We start from the raw sequence: 21,599 nt of genomic DNA on the forward strand, positions 1-21,599 counted from the left end.
CAGGTTGCATACTTCAAATGTTAGCAAAATGGTTCCAGGGATTCATTTTGGCGTTTCTACAGCATTTCACAATGTCAGAGTCTGGAAAGGTTCCCTTCTGGGATAGCTCCAACAGCTGCTACCGTCCCCAGGAAGTCTTACTGACTTCAGTAGGCACTGACAGGATCTCTGACACTTGGAGCAGCTGAAAGATGATGAACAGTCCTGAAAAAAATCATCCCTTTCTTCTGCACCCTGCAGCAGAATACTTGGAAGACCTTAGGTTGCTTTAAGGTCTTCTTCATCTTGGCCTGAGGCATGCATGTGTTACACACAACCCTCCCACCAGGCAAAGGTTTGAAAGAAACAACACAGCAAGATACTTCCTGACTTCAGTGAGCTTCTCCAGCAACAAGAAGCTACTCCTGTTCAGCAACAACATCCACAGATAGAGTCCATAACTGGGATAGTCTGGCAAATAAGGCTGCAGTGACATGATTGTCTGTACAGGGACAAAGATCTGCTAGAAAACACAGTAAGCACAGTAATCCAAAGGAAGGGGGAAGGGTGTCCCTGCCCATGGCAGGGGGAGCTGGAACTAGGTTATCCTTGGGGTACCTTCCAACCTTGACAATCCTGTGATTAACACCTGCAGGTACCAGGACTGAATCTCACTCTCAATTTCTGGAGTCCTTTTCCAAAAGGTCTAGATGTCCTGTGTGCAGATTTCTTCCCTCTTTCTAGCTCTTTTTACCCCTCTATCATGGAAAACATATTATAAATTATAAGCAGAAATGATGCTGGTTTCCTATCTATATCTATTCTCATTGGGTTTAATACAATGCTACTTGTGCTCAGTATCTGTATATTGGATGTTAGGAACAAGATCTTTACCATGAGGGTGGTGGAACAGTGGAACACATTGCCTGGGGAGGTGGTTGGGGCCCCATCCCTGGACATATTCAAGGTCAGGCTCAACAGGGCTCTGGGCAGTCTGATCTAGTTGGGGATGCCCTTGCTGACTGCAGAGGGGGTTGGACTGGATGAGCTTTGAAGATCCCTTCCAAGCCAGACCATTCTGTGATTCTGTGATCTATTAACTAGATATAACAATGTTTATTGTGCAATGGCTACTGAAAATCTGGATGTATTACTTGTGACTGTGTGAAGCTGAATAAATGATGGACAGACTGGAAGGGAAGCTCTGCCTACTCAACTTGTGTCAAGTGATACCTCACTCCATTAACTTTTCTGCTGTTTATAGCTGTATGGCCCTGACAACACCAGATGAGGGCTAAGGTCTAGCACTCACATCTAGCACCTTACAAGCATGTTTCAGCTGAATGCTGGTTGGTGTCCACCAATTCCATATGCCTTGGTCCTATGACACCATGGCCCCTCTTAAACAGGACAAAAGACGTAGAGGTTTGTGAGGCCAGACAGAGTCATGCCTGAGGGAATCTGAGAGCAGGATACATCAGAAAGGTTTCAGTCCATACCCCTTAGACAGCCCTGAGGGCACCCTGGGAATGGGTAATGAGCACAGCCTCTAACTCAGCTTCAGTGATGCTTCCACCCACTGTGTAGACACAGCCAGGCACACCTCACAGTGTCAGGCCAAACCCAATGCTTAAAATGTAAGTAGCAAAACTGACTTCTTCAAGACACTTTGGTACTCTGAACAAAAGTCACTGTTGACTTGTCAGTAAAAAACAACAGACATTTACCTGTTTTGGGTATTAGTATCTGTTTTCTCTGTTACTTCTCCTGACAGGTCTCCTTCTTCCATCTGCCGCAGCCTCTCCTGTCGAGCCCGTCTGCGACGTTCCCTGGCAGCTTCTTCCTCATCATCATCATTCCTTTGGTAGGACAGACTGCAACAGAGAATTAGGGGTAAGGAAATGAAAGGGCTATAGCATGTAGGACACTGTGACTGAAAAAAATTACAAAAAGCAGAGCACAGTAAGCATGGCTTCAGTGGCTGCTCCATAGAAAATATTCTGAGAAGCTGGGATGTAGCATTTCAAAGCTTGCTTTGGGTTTCTTCAGAAATGAACTTGACAAAGGAGTCTCAGCAGCCACATCACACTTCCAGTTTGCTCCTAGAAAATACCAAGACCACAAAGGCCCAGCTCTATAGCTGAGCGAACATCCTGATAGACTGCACCATGACCCTGCCAGAATGCACACAGCAGCGTTTGTCTATCGCTCAGACCCCCCATAATTGAGATCTGACTTAGCCAAACAGCTTTTCATTAGCCTCCTCTAAATATCACAGGCTGAAAATGGTGACAGCACTCTGACACTGAAAGACTAGAAAGCAGGGAGACACAAGGATGACACATGGAGAGCCATGAAGATGACACACAGAGAGCTACGAGGATGCTTAGGGCACTTCAGCATCTCCCCTGTGAAGAAAGCCTGAGAGCCCTGGGGCTGTTTAGTCTGGAGAAGAGAAGGCTGAGAGGGGATCTGATCAATGTCTATCAATATCTGAGGGGTGGGAGTCAAGTGGAGGGGGCCAGGCTCTTTTCACTGGTACACACTAATAAGGCAAGAAACAACATGAGGAGAAACTTCTTTACAGTGAGGGTGACAGAGCCCTGGAGCAGGCTGCTCAGGGGGGTTGTGGAGTCTCCTTTCCTGGAAACTTTCCAAACCCACCTGGATGCATTCCTGTGCAGCTGCCCTAAGTGATCCTGCTTTGGCAGGGGAGTTGGACCTGATGATCTCTTTAGGTCCCTTCCAACCTCTGATATACTGTGAGACTGTGATACTGTGAAGTGTGACAACAGCTCTCAGTGCCTGCTTCTGAGTGCCAAACATCTGACACCTACAAAATTTTTGTAAGCCAGAGCCCTGCCAGGCCAAATAATACAAGACTGCTGCTGTGATGAAAGCCCACAGCTGAGACCCCATTGTGCTCCTCTAACCCAACAGATGACTACATTTAGTTTCATCCTACTTGAAAAGGAAAGCAAGATACTACAATCCTAATAATCCTGCAGCCCATTCAAATCTTTGCTGAGGTGCATTGTTACTGTGTGAGACAAAGGGAAAGGCCTGCATTCCTCTTCCAATTTTGTGCAGGGAAAGTCAAATAGGAAGCTAGCACATGCCAGACCCAGTCAGGACATCCATTTACTTTGCTTCCACCAGCATTGGATTGATACATGATGGTTAAGAAGTCACCCTTCCTTACATAGTCACACATTTCAGATATATATACAGCCACAGAGAAAAAAAAAAAAACAAAAACCAAAAGACAAAAAAAAAAAAAAAAAACCTCAGTTCTGCACCAAAACAAGCACAGTTAAAGCTTGCATTTCAAGGAATAAAAGCAACTCAATGCTGTGTCCAGCAGGAGCAGAGAGGTGACTGTCCCCTGGGACTCAGCTCTGGTGAGGCCACACCTCAAGTGTTGTGTCCAGTTTTGGGCACCTCAATCCAAGAGAGATGTGGAGGTGCTGGAGCCAGGGCAGAGGAGGGCAAGGAAGCTGCGAAGGGCCTGGAGAATAAATTTGATGGAGAGTGACTGAAGGAGCTGGGGATGGTTAGTGTGAAAAAGAGGAGGCTGAGGGGAGACCTCCTGGCTCTCTACAACTACCTGAAAGGAGGTTGTGGAGAGGTTGGTGCTGGTCTCTTCTCACAGGTAATTAGTGATGGAACAAGAGGGAACGGCCTCAAGCTGTGACTGGGTAGGTTTAGACTGGACAGTAGGAAAAAAAATTCACAGAAGGAGTGGTCAGGCATTGGAATGTGCTGCCCGGGGAGGTGGTGGAGTCACCAACCCTGATTGTGTTTAAAGGTGGTTTGGATGTGGTGCCTGGGGATATGGTTTCAGGGTGAACCTTGTAGGGTAGGGTTCTGGGTTGGGCTTGGTTATCCTGAGGGTCTTTTCCAACCTGAATGTTTCTGTGATTCTATGATTTTTATTTACTCATGAATCAGACTCCTTGTGTCCAAGGCTATCCTATCACCTTGTTCTTGTACTACTTTTCTCCTTTGCTGAAGGCAGGGTGAAGTATAGGATCAGCAGGCATTCAATTGTCTCAATTGTACTTTAAAAACTTAAAACTGAAGTTAAAAACCCAACGTGGCTGAGCCACTTACCAGACCTAGAAGAGGATTTTCACCCTCAGTGCACTGAAGGATTTGCTTTGTTACTTCCATGCTCCACTCCAGAGCTTGAAGCTTTGTAGAAACAACTCCTCTCAAAGAGGGTGAAAATCATGAGCAGTACAGCCATGAAGCATCACAGATGGGGGAAGAGAAAGAAGGAAGAAGACAAATCAAAAGCACTAGAGGTGGCACTAGGAAGGCAAGGAGAAACACTTCCTGTCAATTGTAAGCAATTTAAAAGGAGAATCAACATTTCATTTGGTCCAGAACAGAAGGCATATGAATGAAATAATAAACCAATGGTGCCTTTAATTTGCAGAAGGAAGAGGCTCTCTCTGGAGTGAAACTGCATGAGCAAAGTGACCATAGATATCTCATTTGGTGGTAAGATTTTCTGGCTGCAAAAAAACTATGATCTTTTGGCTCTGAACTCCAAAAGTAAGGGCACAGAAGAGAGAGGGCAGTCTGCTCTTAGCCTGTGGCAGCTGGATAATGGCCACAATTCAGTCGATTTGTCCTTGCAGTGAGACCACAGCAGGATGAAGTAGTTTGTTCTGTTCTCCATACCCACACAGAACACTCCTACACAGCAAGAACGACCACTTTTAAAAGCCCTTTTAAATGCCTCTTTAAAACCACTGGTTGCTCAGAAAACTAAAAAAAGGAAAAGGGGAAAAAAATTCCCTAAGCAAAAACTCCCACAAAATGGTACCCATGAAATCAGTCCAACAAAAACAGAGATGCATTTCCTGTCCTTGGACACACAGCACATAGATCATCTGCTAAGAAAGCTGACAATCTCTCTCAATATCCTTTTAAGTATAGCCATTGCTTCGCTGCATGCCACAGCAGTGTCCTCCAGGGAACAAGCACAGCAGCTGGGGGCTCCACCCATGCACATCACCTGAGGTGTTCGATTCTGTTCACCAGCACAGATGCATGAAACATCCACTGGCAATAGTTAGATTAACTAGTAGGATTATTTTACAGACTCATACCACATTTTCTTTACAACTACCTTCACCCTTCTTCCCAGATAGTGCTTCTACAGAGTGTTTTACTTGCCTTGCAAATACAATTGCTGGTGGAGGCAATCTGACAGACTGAGAGAGTTGGGGTTGCTCAGTCTGGAGAAGACAAGGCTCCAAGGAGACCTTCTTGTGGCCTTCCAGTATCTGAAGGGGGCTACAAGAAAGCTGGGGAGGGACTTTTTAGGGTGGCAGGTAATGATAGGACTGGGGGGAATGGAACAAAACTAGAAATGGGTAGATTCAGATTGGATGTTAGGAAGAAGTTGTTGCCTAGGGAGGTGGTGGAAGCCTCATTCCTGGAGGTTTTTGCAGCCAGGCTCGATGTGGCTCTGAGCAACCTGATGTAGTGTGAGGTGTCCCTGACAATTCTATGATTACCCACCATAGACTGCCAGCAGAAAAGGCTGAAAATGTAGGTTCAGGCTGGCTGTGCCTATTAATGGTCTAAGGACCATGCTGTGAGCAAACTGACAGCAGGGTCAGTTGTGAAACAATTCAACACAGTCATCCCAACTGTCATTGACTTTCCATTCAGTCACTGAGGAGATGGTGCAAGTTAGACAAATGGCATTTCTGCCCCTGGAAAAATATGCTCTGCTGACTACAGTGCTCATCTCACCATCCTCTCAATCCTCATGCACTGAGTTTGTTCACTCTCACTTGACATCCCCCTCTTTTGCTTAGTTGTCTAAGTAGCTTCCTCCTCCTCTGCTGCTTAGAGTGCCAAGCTGATGTCACATGGAAAGTACACCACAGGCAGACACATGAATTCATGCACCCTTCACTGAGAGTGTGAAGACTGACCTTCACTCTTCCACTGTTACAGTTCTCCTCTGCTACCTGCCAACAAGCAAAGTCTATTTGGGAGCTCTTCAGACAGCTCTTACTGTCCACTTGCCTACTAGAATCATAGAATGGTCTGGGTTGGAAGGGACCTCCAAAGGTCATCCAGTCCAACTTCCCTGCAGTCAGCAGGGACATCTTCCACTAGATCAGGTTGCCCAGGCCCACCTTGGGAAGAGGCCTCAACCACATCTTTGACATTATTTAGAAAAGAGTAAACAAATAATATAAAGTACAACTCCAAGGTTTCAGCTCTGTGCATCAGACAGATGGAAATCTTGCAATCTACACTGGCCTGTGTTTTTTCTCCACCCCTGGAGAAACCACACAGCACACATCCACACCCCACAATGAAGCTACACTAACCCTACATCCATTTGTCACCTTCTGCAGAACAGTTCAAAGTCTTTGCTAGCTACTGCCTCTCTACATTAGCTGTTGCAGCTGCCTCAGGCAGTGTGAGCACAGCACTGCACGATCTCACAGAGGGATGCCAAGCCTCCTGATAGGTGACATCTCTTATTAGCTGTTCAGATGAAAAGGTGGTGACTTGGAAACTGTCCTACACCTTGTTACCAAAGATAACATGCTCTTGGTCTAAATGTCAACTAAAAGGAAAAGAAAGCACCACCACAGTTAGAGTGTTGGCTGCTTCTCCTGGTTACCTTCACTTTTGCCAAGTGCAGGCTCCTACACTTTGGCCACAATAACCCCATGAAGCACTACAGGCTGGGGGATGAGTGGCTGGAGAGCAGCCTGGCACAGAGGGATAACAGCTGGACATGAGCCAGCAGTGTGCCCAGCTGGGCCTGGACCAGGAACAGTGTGGCCAGCAGCACTAGGGATGGAATTCTGCCCTTGTGCTCAGCACTGGTGAGACCTCACCTGGAGCACTGTGTGCAGCTCTGGGCCCCTCACTGCAAGAAAGATTTTGAGGTGCTGGAGCAGGTCCAGAGGAGAGCAATGAGACTGGGGAAGGGACTGGAGGGAAAGTCTGATGAGGAGAGGATGAGGGAGATGGGGTTGTTTAGCCTGGAGAAGAGGAGACTCAGGGTGGACCTTATCACATTCTACAACTACCTCTTCTCCCAGGCAGCTTGTGACAAGATCAGAGGGCATGGCCTGAAGCTGTGCCAGAGGAAGTTTAGGTTGGATGTTAGGAAGCACTTCTTCATGGAAATGGGAATCAGACACTGGAATGGACTGCCCAGGGAGGTGGTGAAGTCGCTGTCCCTGAAGGTGTTGAAGGAAAGTTTGGATGTGGCACTCAGTGATGTGGTCTGGTCGATGTGGTGGTGTTAGGTCATAGGCTGGATTTGATGATCTCAGAGGTCTTTTCCAGCCTCAATAATCCTGTGATTTTGTGATTCTATGTTTCTGCCATGAGGAAAAGCAGTGTAACCTTTGTGCATTATAGGTAAGTTGCTCTAGGAAAGCATTAGTGCCAAGCCTATTGTACTTCCCGCACAGCACAACTCAAGCACAGGAAACTGAATGTCTCATCTGTGTCAGAGGGCATTTCCCAACATGCTAGCTGGGGATAAGAAGTAACAACAGACCTTCTGCCTTGTTGAGCAGGTAGGGTAGATTTATATCTCCAGGACTGATGAAAGCTGAAGTCAACAACAGATCACCTGATTATTTGAGTTAAGTCTATAATGTTACACCCAGACTGAATGGGGGCTCTGCAGCCTAGAAAACAACTGTGCTGGACTGGGAATGCAGGCATTAAGGCCTTCAGCCTCAGAACTTCTTCAGAGATTTGATACCCTTTATTTTTATGTTGAACACAGAAGTTAAACAAAGTGATAACCTAGTAAGAAACTTGGTAACATCTACTATGATTATGGGGCTGAAACCATTTCAGTGCAGTTCAGCTTCAGCTGGTTTTCCTCTTGAAACCTCGAACCAGTTCAAACATTATCTAACGCACTTTGAATTTACACTTTATTGCCCAGTACATTTATTGGTTTATTATTATTACTGTTGTTGATGTTATTATTATCATTATTATCATCATCATTATCATTATTATCATCATCATTATCATCATCATCAAGAGACCTTCAGAGTTCAACCCCCCTGACAAAGGAGGATCATCTAGGGCAGGATGCACAGGAACACATCCAGGCAGGTTTTGAAAGTTTCCAGAGAAGGAGACTCCACAACCTCTCTGGGTAGTCTGTTCCAGTGCTCTGTGACCCTCATCAGAAAGAAGTGTCTCCATGTGTTGAGGTGGTATCTTCTGTGCTCTAGCTTGTACCCAATACACAGATAGGGGAAGATTTGGTCCCTGTTCTAAACAGTGTATGCTCTAATGAAAGAGAAACTTCCCCATTTATAGCACTACCTGCCCTCAATGAACTGTATGGTAAGCATGATGAATCTAAATTCTTGAATACTCATATGGATACAAAACCCCCCACAGTGCCTAATTTAAGTTGTACCACACTACTCCATTCTGGAGGAGGCAGGGAGAAAGAAGAGCTGTGGATCTGAACTTTGATTCTGCCCTAAGGGTGTCAGAAATAAGTGAAAATCTTCCAAACAGAACAAAAAAGAGTCCTTTTATACCCTAAACAGGCAGCCTAGATGTTCCTCTTCTTTCCCCCACGATCCACTCAAATGCCAGTCTGCCTTTCCTTTCTCCTGCCTGCAAAACCACCTTGCATTCATAGCACTACCCCCTGAATACCTACCCCAATTAGATGCAACTACCTATTCAGCAAGCTCTTTTCCACACAACTTTGTTATCTAGAAACCTTTACAAACAGAGTTGTTTTCTCTCTGGTCCACCCTGAGAAATGAGATCATTCATCCTGTATCAGAGAATCACAGAATGTTACATGTTGAAAGGGACCTCAAAAGATCATCTAGCCCAATCCCCCTTGCCAGAGGAGGATCACCAAGGGCAGGACACACAGGAACATGTCCAGGCAGGTTTTGAAGGTCTCCAGAGAAGGAGACTCCACAACTTCTCTGGGTATCCTGCTTCAGTGCTCCATCACCCTCAAACTGCTGCAAAATCACTTGCAACTTAATCTTCTTCTAAGACCTTTACCTTTCATTACCTAACATCAGAGCAGCTGAAGCAACATCCATTCACTTGTATATCTCCAAATTGGTGGCAGATGGAGGGCATCAGCGAAATGTCCTTGATGACAAATTTCGCTGCCAGACTCAACCTACAGAAGCTGACTTTGTTGCCCTTCTGCTCTTAGAAAGACCTTCTATTTACCCAGGCTCTTAGAATCACAGAATCATAGAATCAGTCAGAGTTAGAAAGAGACCACAAGGATCATCCAGTTCCAAACCCCCTGCCATGGCCAGGGACACCTCACACTCCAGCAGGCTGGCCAGAGCCTCATCCAGCCTGGCTGCAAACACCTCCAGGGATGGGGCCTCAACCACCTCCCTGGACAACCCATTCCAGGCTCTCACCACTCTCATGGGGAAGAACCTCTTCCTCACATCCAGCCTGAATCTCCCCACTTCCAGCTTCATTCCATTCCCTCCAGTCCTGTCACTACCTGATAGCCTAAAAAGTCCCTCCCCAGCTTTCTTGTAGCCCCCTTCAGATACTGGAAGGCCACAAGAAGGTCACCTTGGAGCCTTCTCTTCTCCAGACTGAGCAGACCCAACTCTTTCAGTCTGTCCTCATAGGAGAGGTGCTTCAGTCCTCTGATCATCCTCATGGCCCTCTTCCTGAAAGGATGGGTGGGATGAGAACAACTTTGTTCTGATACCCACAGGGGGAGTGCTCTTGTGTCACTGTTGATATTTGGTCCAATTTGATTTGTGATTACATATGTTTTACTTTTATTATTGTTATTGTTCATTTAATTTGTGTTATGATAGGCAGGCTTCAAGATCTGGCCATAAACAACCGATCAAACTTCACCTCAAAAAAGAAACCAAACCAAAACAACCCAAACGCACACAGAGGATTATGTCTCCTGCCAAGCTTTGTGTGTCAAATGTCAGCTGTGTTCAGAACGCTGATGACACCAAACTGGGAGGAGCTGCTGACACACAGGAGGGTTGTGCTGCCATTCAGCAAGACCTAGCCAGGCTGGAGACTTGGGCACAGAGAAATGGAATGAAATTCAACAAGGGCAAGGGTAGAGTCTTGCAGCTGGGAAAGAACAGCCCCTTAGATCAGTATAGGTTGGGGTCTGACCTGCTGGAGAGCGGTGAAGGGGAAAGGACCTGGGGGTCCTAGTGGATGGGAGGTTGATCATGAGCCAGCAATGTGCTCTTGTGGCCAAGAAGGTCAATGGCATCCTGGGGTGGATTAGAAGGGCTGTGTTTAGTAGGTCGGGAGAGGTTCTCCTCCTCATCTACTCTGCCCTGGTGAGGCCACATCTGGAATATTGTGTCCAGGTCTGGGCCATTCAGTTCAAGAAGGACCTCAGGGAACTGCTTGAAAGAGTCCAGAGCAGAGCCACAGAAATGATGAAGGGAGTGGAACATCTTCCTTATGAAGAGAGCCTGAGGGAGCTGAGGGCTCTGTAGCTTGGAGAGGAGGAGCCTGAGGCATGATCTTATTCATGTTGTTAAAGATGTGCAGGGTGAGTGCCAAGAGGCTGGGTGATGCCCAATGCCAGCACAAGGGGCAATGGTGGAAGTTGAGGCATAGGAAGTGCCATGGAAACATGAAGAAAAATGTTTTCCTTGTGAGGGTGACAGAACACTGGAACAGGCTGCCCAGGGGGGTTGTGGAGTCTCCTTCTCTGGAGATATTCAAAACCAGCCTGGATGTGTTCCTGTGTGATCTGCTCTAGGTGCTCCTGCTCTGGCAGGGGGGTTGGACTGGATGAGCTTTCAAGGTCCCTTCCAGCGCCTAACATTCTGTGATTCTGTAAAAATGTGGTGAAAAGGGGGAGGGGGAAAGAGGGAGGCAGTTTTGGGCAAAACTGCTTCTTCTAATCTTTCCTCCATACGTCAATAAGAGCTGCCAGCATTCTTCTCAGATCTGCACAGGAAGATTCATTTTTATGAGGGAACAAGCAGAAATTCAGTCCAAAATGCTCACATTTCAGCAAGATGTAGTGAGTGAAAAGAGGAGGATTATGCTGGAGTCATGCAGACATTATCACCACAGCCTTCAGCCCAATGCTGTGCATGAAAGCTGGTATTAACACCAATATTTTTCACATATTTCTCCATTTGACATGCACCATTTTTTTGGCATTAAATATCACAGGATCACAGGATGTTAGGGGTTGGAAAGGATTTCTCTGAAGGTCTTCGAGTTCAACCCCCTTGCCAGAGCAGGACCATAGAACCCAGTGAAGGTCACACATCCAGTCAGGGCTTGAAAGTCTCCAGGGAAGGAGACTCCACAGCCTCTCTGGGGAGCCTCTTCCAGTGCTCTGTGACCCTTACAGCAAGGAAATTCTTCCTTCTGTTGAGGTGGAACCTCCTGTGCTGTAGTTTCCATCCATTGCCCCTTGTCCTATCACAGGGTGTAACTGTGAGAACAAAAGCAGGAATATAGTTTAATATTGTAGTGACAGTCCTGTAACTCTTCTGGTAGTTCTTGAATGTGGTCAAATCTGACTTTGGAAAACAACCTGAGATAGGGTTATATGAATTATGTTCCAAAAGAAGAGATACCCTGTAAGGTTAAGGGTCAAAGTCACTGTCTAGTGAGTGGCTGCTTTCCATCTTGCTTGGAAGCACACATTTTGTTAAAGTCAAGATATTTGCCACTAGGAAACAGTGTAAGATCAGCTTTTCTCTCAGATATTCAAAACTAAAGCATTTCTGTGGAGACTATGAAGATGTGTCCAGTTCTGGGCTCCTCAATTTAAGAAGGATATTGAGACACTTGAACATGTCCAGAGAAGGGCAACGAGGCTGGGGAGAGGTCTGGAGCACAGCCCTGTGAGGAGAGGCTGAGGGAGCTGGGGGTGTTTAGCCTGGAGAAGAGAGGCTCAGGGGAGACCTTATGGCTCTTTACAACTGCCTGAAAGCAGGTTGTAGCCAGCTTGGGGGGTTGGTCTCTTCTCCCAGGCACAGGACACTGTCTCAGGCTGTGCCAGGGGAAGTTTAGGCTGGAGGTGAGGAGAAAATTCTTCCCAGAAAGAGTGATCTGCCATTGGAATGTGCTGCCCAGGGAGATGGTGGAGTCACCATCCCTGGAGGTGTTCAAAAAAGGATTGGATGTGGCACTTGAAGCCATGGTTTAGTAGTCATGAGGTGCTGGGTGATAGGTTGGACTTGATGATCTCTGAGATCCTTTCCAACCTTGTTGATTCTATGATTCTATGTTTTCTATGGATTTAGTGGGATAAATGAAACTGAGATGAGCATCAGGGCTGCCTTCTCTCTGCTTCATTCCATCCTCCTTCCTGCTTGGAAGAAGAGATGCATCACTCAGGCTTGCCTGAGTAACCCTGTACTTTTTGGAACTTTAGGTGACTTGTATGTGCAGCTGAGGTACTTTTTAGTAAAACACATTTTATTGAGCGAGGTGAGGACCTGGTGGTTTTGGTGTTGCATAAACCAAGTATAGGAGAGACAAGTGAATGAAACTAACCAATGGCTGGTAATTAAACCCAGGCACATTAAAACTGGAAACAAAGCACAGGTTTTAACAGTGAGGGTGATTAAAGATACAAGAAATGATGGAACATCCATCTCTTCAATCTCCATACTAAGATAGATGCCTTTTGGGGAGCTACAGTACAGTAAAATACAAATCCTTGGGCTCATTATAGACACAGCTTGGCAAAATTCCATTATCGCTTAAGTGTGGACAATTTGAGTACACTCTAGAGTATCACAGATATTTTTTTCACCCACCCATTCACCAGAGCTACCCAGAAAATACTCCTTAGTGGTCAAATTACGCAGATATCCACACAGTCCTCTGGAAAACTATGAAATAGTCTTCTCTGAAGATATTCAAAACCTGCCTGGATGCATACTGTGTGACCTGCTCTAGGTGATCCTGCTCTGGCAGGGGGGTTGGACTGGATGAGCTTTCAAGGTCCCTTCCAGCCCCTAACATTCTGTGATTTTATCCCTGGAGGTTTTTAAGGGCAGGCTGGTATGGGGCTCTGAGCAACCTGATCTAGTGTGAGGTGTCCCTGCCCATGGCAAGGGGGTTGAAACTGGATGATCCTTGTGGTCCCTTCCAACCCTGACTGATTCTATGATTCTATGATATAAAAAGTGTCACACTTCTCAGTGCATTCCCTTCTCATCTGCATCGTTTTCATACTGTGTGATTCTAATATCCTTTCTTATTTTTAATAGCTTACATTTAAGGATTTAGTTTAATTAATACTATTTTTCTTTAAGGATCTAATTTAAGGATTGTTGTTTTTCTTCTGGATAACCCCTTATTCAAGAGGTTAGCAGAGCATCCTTTCTGGCAGATCTGGCATCCTTAATTTCCCGCTGTACCTTTAGAAACCTTTCTCTTACTTCAAACTTCGACATAAAAGATGAAACAGTGTGCTTTTCAACAACTTTTTTTTTTTTTTTTTTTTGCTGCAGCTGAAGAAAATCTTTAGATTTATTTGCATTGGTTAAGGATCTGGCTGAAAGATTGTTATTTTGTTTGCATTATGAAGCTGTTAAGCATGGGAAAGAAAAGGTTTCCTGAGAGGTTCAACTTGTGTGCATTTTTCTTTATAATTTATTTCCTTTGGATTTTTTTGATATTTAGGTTTTTCCCACACAGGTAAGGAAATAGTAGGCATGCTCATAGAATCATGAAATTGTCAGGGTTGGAAGGGACCTCAAGGATCATCCAGTTCCAAGCCCCCTGCCATAGGCAAGGACACCTCACACTGGATCAGGTTGCTCAGAGCCACATCCAGCCTGGCTGCAAAAACCTCCAGGGATGAGGCTTCCACCACCTCCCTGGGCAACCTGTGCCAGTGTCTCACCACCCTCATTGGGAAGAACGTCTTCCTAACACCTAATCTAAATCTCCCCTCCTCTATCTTGGATCCATTCCGCCCAGTCCTGTCACTCCCTGACACCCTAAAAAGTCCCTTCTCAGCTTTCTTGTAGCCTCCTTCATATACTGGAAGGCCACCAGAAGGTCTCCTCAGAGCCTTCTCTCCAGACTGAATAGTTCCAACTCTCTCAGCCTCTCTCAGTCTGTCTCTATAGGAAAGGAGCTCCATCCCTCTGCTCATCCTCGTGGCACTTCTCTGGACACATTCCAGCACCTCCAGATCTTTCTTGTCATGGCGGTTGCAGAACTGAACGCGATACTCCAGGTGGGGTCTCACCAGAGTGGAGCAGAAGGGGAGAATCACCTCCCTCAGCCTGCTGGCTACACTTCTTTTGATGCAGCCCAGGATATGATTCCTTTTAGAGATCCAATTCTAAAGAACTGAGGTACAAGCAATCCACATTGAAGAATGAAGTCTACAAAGTGATATGCAGGGAAATAACTACAGAACAAAATAACTCTATACTGATGAAAAAAAAATAGTCGGTGACTACCAAGTAATTCAAGGCAAAAGTAGCCAGGGGTTTTATTTCATTCTGAAAATGGCACTCCAAGGACAGATCCTCACTTCCCCAAACACTGGTTTGTGTTGAAAATGTAAGTTTCAGTTGCACAGATGCTCAGGATTTGCATCTCTTGCAGTTTCCTGCTCACAACAACATTGCTGCTTGGATTTTAGGTGGAAGCCCTAGAACCTGAACCTCGCAGCTTGAGCCAGTCTGTAACTGCAGTCTGTAACTGCATCGCTGCATGGCTCTGCACAAAGGCAGAATAACTCATGCACAGCCTTTTCCCCTTTTTTTTTTTTTTAACTCATGGCTGAAAACTGATGATCTGCTTGATCATATGAAATGCAAGAGGATTCACCAACCACACTCAAATAGCTCTGGGAAACGGCCTTTGAGTCCCTCAGCATAAATCGCATGCAGGGCTTCTAACGTGAAAGGGGAAAACCTTCAGCTACTGAAACAATGTCAGATTTGCCTCCAACATATATTATGCTTAGATAAAAAGCACTTGCTGGAAATGTCCCAGGGAAAAGCATGTAATTCTCTCAATATGTGAAGTCTGTAATTCTCTGAAGCTTTGCTTCATCCACAACAGACTTGACACTGACCTATCAGTGAGCAGTGCAGTGTGTTTAACCTGGTTTAATTTAGAAGTTTCCCATGAAAAGAAGAGGGGAAAAAAAAAAAAAAAGAAGTGGTCACTGGACAGAATACAGTAACTGGCCAAGTGCCTTCTAGCTAATAACTAACACTTTTTACTGCTTTCCTTCAAGCTTAAGTCACCCAGAAATCTGTTTTCCTAGCAGAGGGCAAACATGAAAAAAAAAAAAAAACAACCAAGGCGTACAAAAGAAGATGACTTTTTCAAACTTAAAAAAAAGTGGGAGCAAAACTCAGTCTGGGGAGGAAAATACTGAGAGGGGATCTAATCAATGTCTATAAATGTATGAGGGTTGGGGGTCAGGAAGGAAGGGACATTTCATGGCCACCTGTTTCAACTGCCCTAGTGAGGCCCCACCTGCAATACTGCATCCAGTTCTGGGCTCACCAGTTCCAGAGGGACAGGGATCTGCTGGAGAGAGTCCAACACAGTGCTACAAGGATGCTGAAGGGACTGGAGCACTGTCTGATGAGGAGAGGTTGAGAGCCCTGGGGCTGGTTAGTCTGGAGAGGAGAAGACTGAGAGGGGATCTGATCAATGTCTATCAATATCTGAGGGCTGGGGGTCAGGAAGAAAGGGACAGCCTCTGCTCACTTGTGCCCTGGGATAGGACAAGGGGCAATGGATGCAAACTACAACACAGCAAGTTCCATCTCAACATGAGGGTCCCAGAGCACTGGAACAGGCTGCCCAGAGAGGTTGTGGAGTCTCCTTCGCTGGAGACTTTCAAGCCCTGTCTGGATGTGTTCCTGTGAGACCTGCTCTGGTAGGGGGCTTGCACTCAAAGGTTTCCAGGACTCCCTTCCAACCCCTAACATCCTGTGCTCTGTGATCCAATCCCTGTGCATACCACAGTGGTTAATGTGGTATTTGTTGACTCCATAGCAAATTGTTCTGCTTGCTGACACCACCTCTTAGTTTCTAGTGCTTTATTGCATGTAAAATCCAAAATAATTTATACCACAAGCTCACCCAGCAATATTTCAGGCATATGACTCGAGTATAACAGGCAGTTTGCCTAGTTGAGGTACAAGTAAGGATGTAGAGAATTCACCCCACAATATGCAATCCACAATTGCTACAAAACCAAAGCAGAATGTTTTTTCCCCCCAGCTTTGGTCCCCTGGATCCAATATGGTTTTCAAGACACTTTTATAGCTCAAATTGTTGGCTTACTGGATGTGTACAAAGCCAAGATTTAACCTCTCCTCATCTCTATTTCATTGCAAATAAATCTCCAGTTTACATGACTGAGAGATTCACTCAAGACAAAAGGAATTAAAAGTTAAGACAGGCATTAGCATTTGTGCCTTTGAAAAGCTCCCCTGCAGATTGAGAATGGTGATCTTCCTAGAAAAGACACAGAAGATCTGAGGACTGAAACCTGTCATAGAATCCTAGGATTGTCAGGTTGGAAGGGACGTCAGGGATCATCTAGTTCCAGCCCCCCTGCCATATGCAGGGACACCTCACACTAGATCAGGTTGCTGGATTCTATAATCCTGCTCTGGCAGTGGGGTTGGGCTTGAAGACCTCCAGAGATCCCTTTCAACCCCTAACATCCTCTGAGCCTGTGAAAGCACCAAGACTGAGTGAGTGACTCTGTCATCAACATTCAGCACTGAGCCGGGTTCACACAACTGACCTGGAAAGCCAAACTCCAGCCACGACTGACAGAATGGAAACTGTAAAGCAGGGGTCATGGTTACCCAGGCTACACATTGCTCAGTAACTCCTTTGGCCCTGCCTGCAATGTAACGTGCTCTGAAATGCCTACAAATGGTCAAAATCAACTGCTCCTATTGTTGATTCATCAGAAGTAGGGGTGTCTGCACTAGGCTTGGGCTCTGGGAAATGCCAGAACTCCTCTGTGCTTCCCAGGGGATTAGAGACTGCAACCAAATGACTACTGCTCAGAGCCAGACAGATCCCTGAAATTATCAGCCAGAGCTCTCAGAAATACAGCAAAGAGTGTGCTGCACAAAAAAAGCACAAGGCATGTACTTGCAAAGAGGGAGCCTGAGAATTTTTTTTTTTTTCAGATAATCATATTCTTTTTTTTTCTCTTTTTTTCCCATTCACTCTTCCCAACACAAACTACTCAAGAGGAGGACACAGCCTTAACCTACCAGAGCAGACTAAATTTTGAAATGAACACTGCAAACAACCCAGAAGTTGAAATGTAAAAGCTGAACACACACCAAACCAGAGTGGACTGTGAAGCCTGATTCTGACTGACACAAAGCACAGTGGTGGGATGCAGCATTGCAAATGCATTCAGTGCTACTGACACATGGTAAAAAAACCCCAACCCATAATAATGAAAATCAGATGCTGTGCAGGTGCAGATTGGGTTTCAAGAGAAATTCAGGGCTGTTCACTTTGAACGTGGACAATCATCTGTCTCTCAGGTGCTTAAGAAGTCTACTGTCAACAGTCAAGACGATTAGGAGACATTTTCAGTGAGAGAGCAGAGGAATTGTGAGTGCAGATCCTGTCATTTGCTGACAGGATTAGGGGCAGACACATTCCATGCATCCCTCGGAAAGCTAATCCCGACGTGTCTCTCACCTCCATGAGAGGTAAAAACCCCTTCCATAAAACAAGCCCATACAGATCTGCAAGGTCAGGGAGAGCCCTTTGAAGAGCACACTGAGGCTGCAATGATTTGCAGATGTCGTAGAGCAGCACTGTACAGTGCAAGCAGCTGGAAGTTTGAAACCTAGCCCTTGCAAGTGCTGCCACAGAAACACGACAGAATATCCTGCCTTTAGCCTTCCAATTAGTTTCCCCTCAGAGGTGCCTGTTCCCCCTGACACTGCTCCACTGTGATCCTTATTCCAGGAGAAGTTACTCAGTGAGAAACTACCAAACAAGTCACTCAGTGCATAAACTATTGCAGAAAGCCTGTGGGAAGCTGAGTGAGTTCGTGAGAACTGATTAGTTACACTGACAACACAAATCTAAAAGCCACTGCTCTTCAAAAAAGTGTAAAAGCCCAAACCACCCCTTGTGAACTCTAGCATCCAACAAAACCCTCTCCCATTCCAAAGATTCACTAACAAATTGTGAAGTATTGATGGCAAGGCAGTGTCTGCTCAGGAAGTTTGCTGACGATGCCAAGCTGGGAGGCTTGGCTGAGACTCCTAAGGCTGTGTGGCCATTCAGCGAGACCTGGACAGACTGAGAGCTGGACAGACTGAGTTCTGGGCAGACTGAGATCTGGGCAGAGAGGAACCTAATGAGGTTCAACAAGGATAAGTGCAGAGTCCTGCATCTAGGGAGGAAGAATAAACTGCAGCAGTACAGGCTGGGAGGTGATCTGCTGGAGGGCAGTCCTGTTAAGAAGGACTTTCTTGCTATCCATGGGACAGCAATGTGCCCTGGTGGCCAAGAAGGCCAATGGGATCCTGGGGTGCATTAAGAGGAGTGTGTCCAGCAGATCCAGGGAGGTTCTCCTCCCCCTTTGCTCTGCCCCAGTGAGACCTCACCTGGAATATTGCATCCAGTTCTGGGCTCCCCAGTTCAGGAAGGGCAGAGATCTACCTAAGAGAGTCCAGATAGATTCCGTGGTCCTGCTGTGGCAGGAGGGTTGGACTGGAAGATCTCCAGAGGTCCCTTCCAACCCCTAACATCCTGTGATCCTGTGAACCCACAGAATTTATGCTTGGATTTGACATTCCTTGATTAACTAAGGGTACTGTGAGTGAGGTGATGAGGAACCACAGGAGTGAGAAGCAAATTTATTGAGAAACAAACAAAAAAATATATCATTCACAGAAAACACTCAGATAAAATCTAGGAAAGGGAAGAAAATAACAGTTTGCTCACCCTAGAAATGCCCACAGTCTGTGGACTTCCAATGGGATGTATGCAGCTGGTAGTGCTTTATGCTGAAGCAAGCTCACATGTGAGCACTGCATGGACACAGGGAGTGGAGTGGCAATGCCAGTTGTATGTTCACAGCAAGCTATTGAGCAGGTCCTGCTAGTTCTTTTTAAAACCTTACACTGGCCAACAGCCATCCTCTGTCCTAAACAGGCAGCCTCCCCCCCAGCTTCTTCTGTGCTTCGTATGCACCAGATACAAACCCCAATCCCAGGCTCTTAGCCCTTGTTCCAGCTCCAGCCTGCCCAAAAGGCAAAACACAGTCACACTCCTCCCACACTGGCACCTGGGTTGCAGAATGGAGTGAGCAGAACTAACCTGGGCTGGACCTATCAGCTCTGGGCTGCTTCCAGATAATGATGAGGGTGCCCTTGCTGGAGAGAACAGAATTACTTCACCTTGTGATTGTCCTTGCCTCTGCATTCCATGACCAAAGCACTGGTCCACAAAGCATCAGGTAAATGCCACACCACTTTCTTTTGTCTGCATTTCATCATGCAGCTAAAAGAAACTGCAGGTGAGTCCAGGGCAGCAAAAGGAAGGAAGCAAAGCAGATGGGACTCTAGAAGTTCTTCTTCCTTCCATCACCAGGAAGCAGAACCTTTTTTACAGATTCCATTACCATTTTTAAAGTAAAAGTAATGGAAAAATTCATCATTACACACACCAATGTTTAAGGCAAGGCTCCTGGTATAATCCATCCTAGGAGTGAATGCAACCCAATGGCTGTTTTCCCCTCCTTATATTAGCAGCTGTCAATTTCTATCTTTTTTCACCAGAAGACCTAAGAATCACAGAATTATTGAGGCTGGAAAAAACCTCTGAGATCATCAGGTCCAGCCTGTGACCTAATACCACCACATCAGCTAAACCATGCCACCAAGTGCCACATCCAAGCTTTTTGTAAAGACCTCCAATGACAGCAACTCCACCACCTCCCTGGGCAGTCCATTCCAGTGCCTAATCTCAGTGTGCTTTACCAATGTTAATTAATCCTTGCAAGCATTTCTTGACTTCTGCGTGGGGTGTACTATTACTACTATAGTGTACTATAATTAAGAGAGGCATAGGTGAACACCTTTTAGCCTAAACTACACAGTAGATAAGAGTCTTGCTTTGACTACATGACTTCACTTCTGCCCCAAAAATCTGTGTAAGCTATCAGGAGCTTTCCCAGCAACTTCCAAAGGGAGTTGTTCCAGGTATGTTGATTCTTTCTCTCAGGCCGGTCTTTAACAGCAGCACTGTACTGACTTATAGAATCACAGAATTGTCAGGGTTGGAAGGGAGCTCAAGGATCACCTAGTTCCAAGCCCCCTGCCATGGGCAGGGACACCTCACACTACATCAGGTTGCTCACAGCCACATCCAGCCTGGCCTTAAAAACTTCCAGGGATGAGGATTCCACCAGCTCCCTGGGCAACCTCTTCCAGTGTCTCACCACTCTCATGGTGAAAAACTTGTTCCTGACATCCAATCTGAATCTCCCCACTTCTAGTTTTATTCCACTCCCCCCAAGTTCTGTCACTCCCTGACAGCCCAAAAAGTCCCTCCCCAGCTTTCTTGTAGCCCCCTTCAATACTGGAAAGCCACAAGAAGGTCTCCTCAGAGCCTTCTCTTCTCCAGACTGAACAACCCCAACTCTCTCAGTCTGTCCTCATAGGAGAGGAACTCCAGCCCTCTGATCATCCTTGTGGCTCTTCCAGCACCTCCAGATCCTTTTTGTAACAGATGTTCTAGAACTGGACGCAGTACTCCAGGTGGGGTCTCACCAGAGCTGAGTAGAGAAGGAGAATCCCCTCCCTGGCCCTGCTGGCCACACTTCTCTTGATGCAGCCCAGGCTCTGCTTGGCTCTCTGGGCTGCAAGTGCTCCACTGCTGGCTCATGTTGAGCTTCTCATCCCCCAGCACCCCCAAGGCCTTTTCTTCAGGGCTGCTCTCAAGCCAGTCCCTGCCCAGCCTACATCAGGGCTTGGGATCGCCCTGACCCAGATGCAGGACCTTGCACTTGGTCTTCCACCAGTGTGGCTGAAAACATGTGGAAGCCACTGGCAGAATTGATTCTTCTAGTATGGTTTTGTTGCTGGCATACTGAACAAAGAGACATCCTCCCCTGAGCTCTCCCTGAGCAAGTGATAGCCTGCCTCTCCTCTGCCTAATGCCTGCTGTTGATATGTGCTTCCAAATCAGTAATTTACAATTTAAAAAGAGTTGTGTCTGGTGGGAAATGGGAAAAGGAGGGTGAAAAGCTAGTTCAGCCAAAGGCATCTTGTGGCCATGTCACTGCTAAAGCCCCTCAGGCTTTGTGCAAGGGGCAGCATGCCTCAGCACAGCCTGCAACTGTTTTAAAGCACTGGGCTACACTGAATTGAGATACTTCAGTGCCTGAAAGTATGAAAAATAGGATGTAGGATCCTCACCCTACTGTTGGGAAACAAGGAGTTAACTTGCTGCCAAACCCTTCTGCTTGGCAAACTTCATCAGGTGCAGAAAGCCAAGTGGGTGAGGTAGGACTCCCAAAGGGGATTGAATGAGAAAACTTCAGCTCTACACCAGAGGCTTTTTAGTCATGCAGAAACTGTTGAAAA

At 46.2% G+C, this 21,599-nt stretch overlaps 1 protein-coding gene across 1 annotated transcript in view; it reads right to left on the reverse strand.

Annotated features, from left to right (window-relative positions):
• The window catches only part of CALD1 (caldesmon 1), a 160,370-nt gene that overhangs the window by 39,453 nt on the left and 99,318 nt on the right, over positions 1 to 21,599 (reverse strand). The window contains exon 3 of the mRNA XM_054386507.1: positions 1,707 to 1,853. Coding sequence (XP_054242482.1) covers positions 1,707 to 1,853 — 147 coding nt within the window. The remainder of the gene's footprint in view (positions 1 to 1,706; positions 1,854 to 21,599) is intronic.

Source organism: Indicator indicator, chromosome 14 (assembly GCF_027791375.1).
Source record: "Indicator indicator isolate 239-I01 chromosome 14, UM_Iind_1.1, whole genome shotgun sequence".
Classification (NCBI taxonomy): Eukaryota; Metazoa; Chordata; class Aves; order Piciformes; family Indicatoridae; genus Indicator; species Indicator indicator.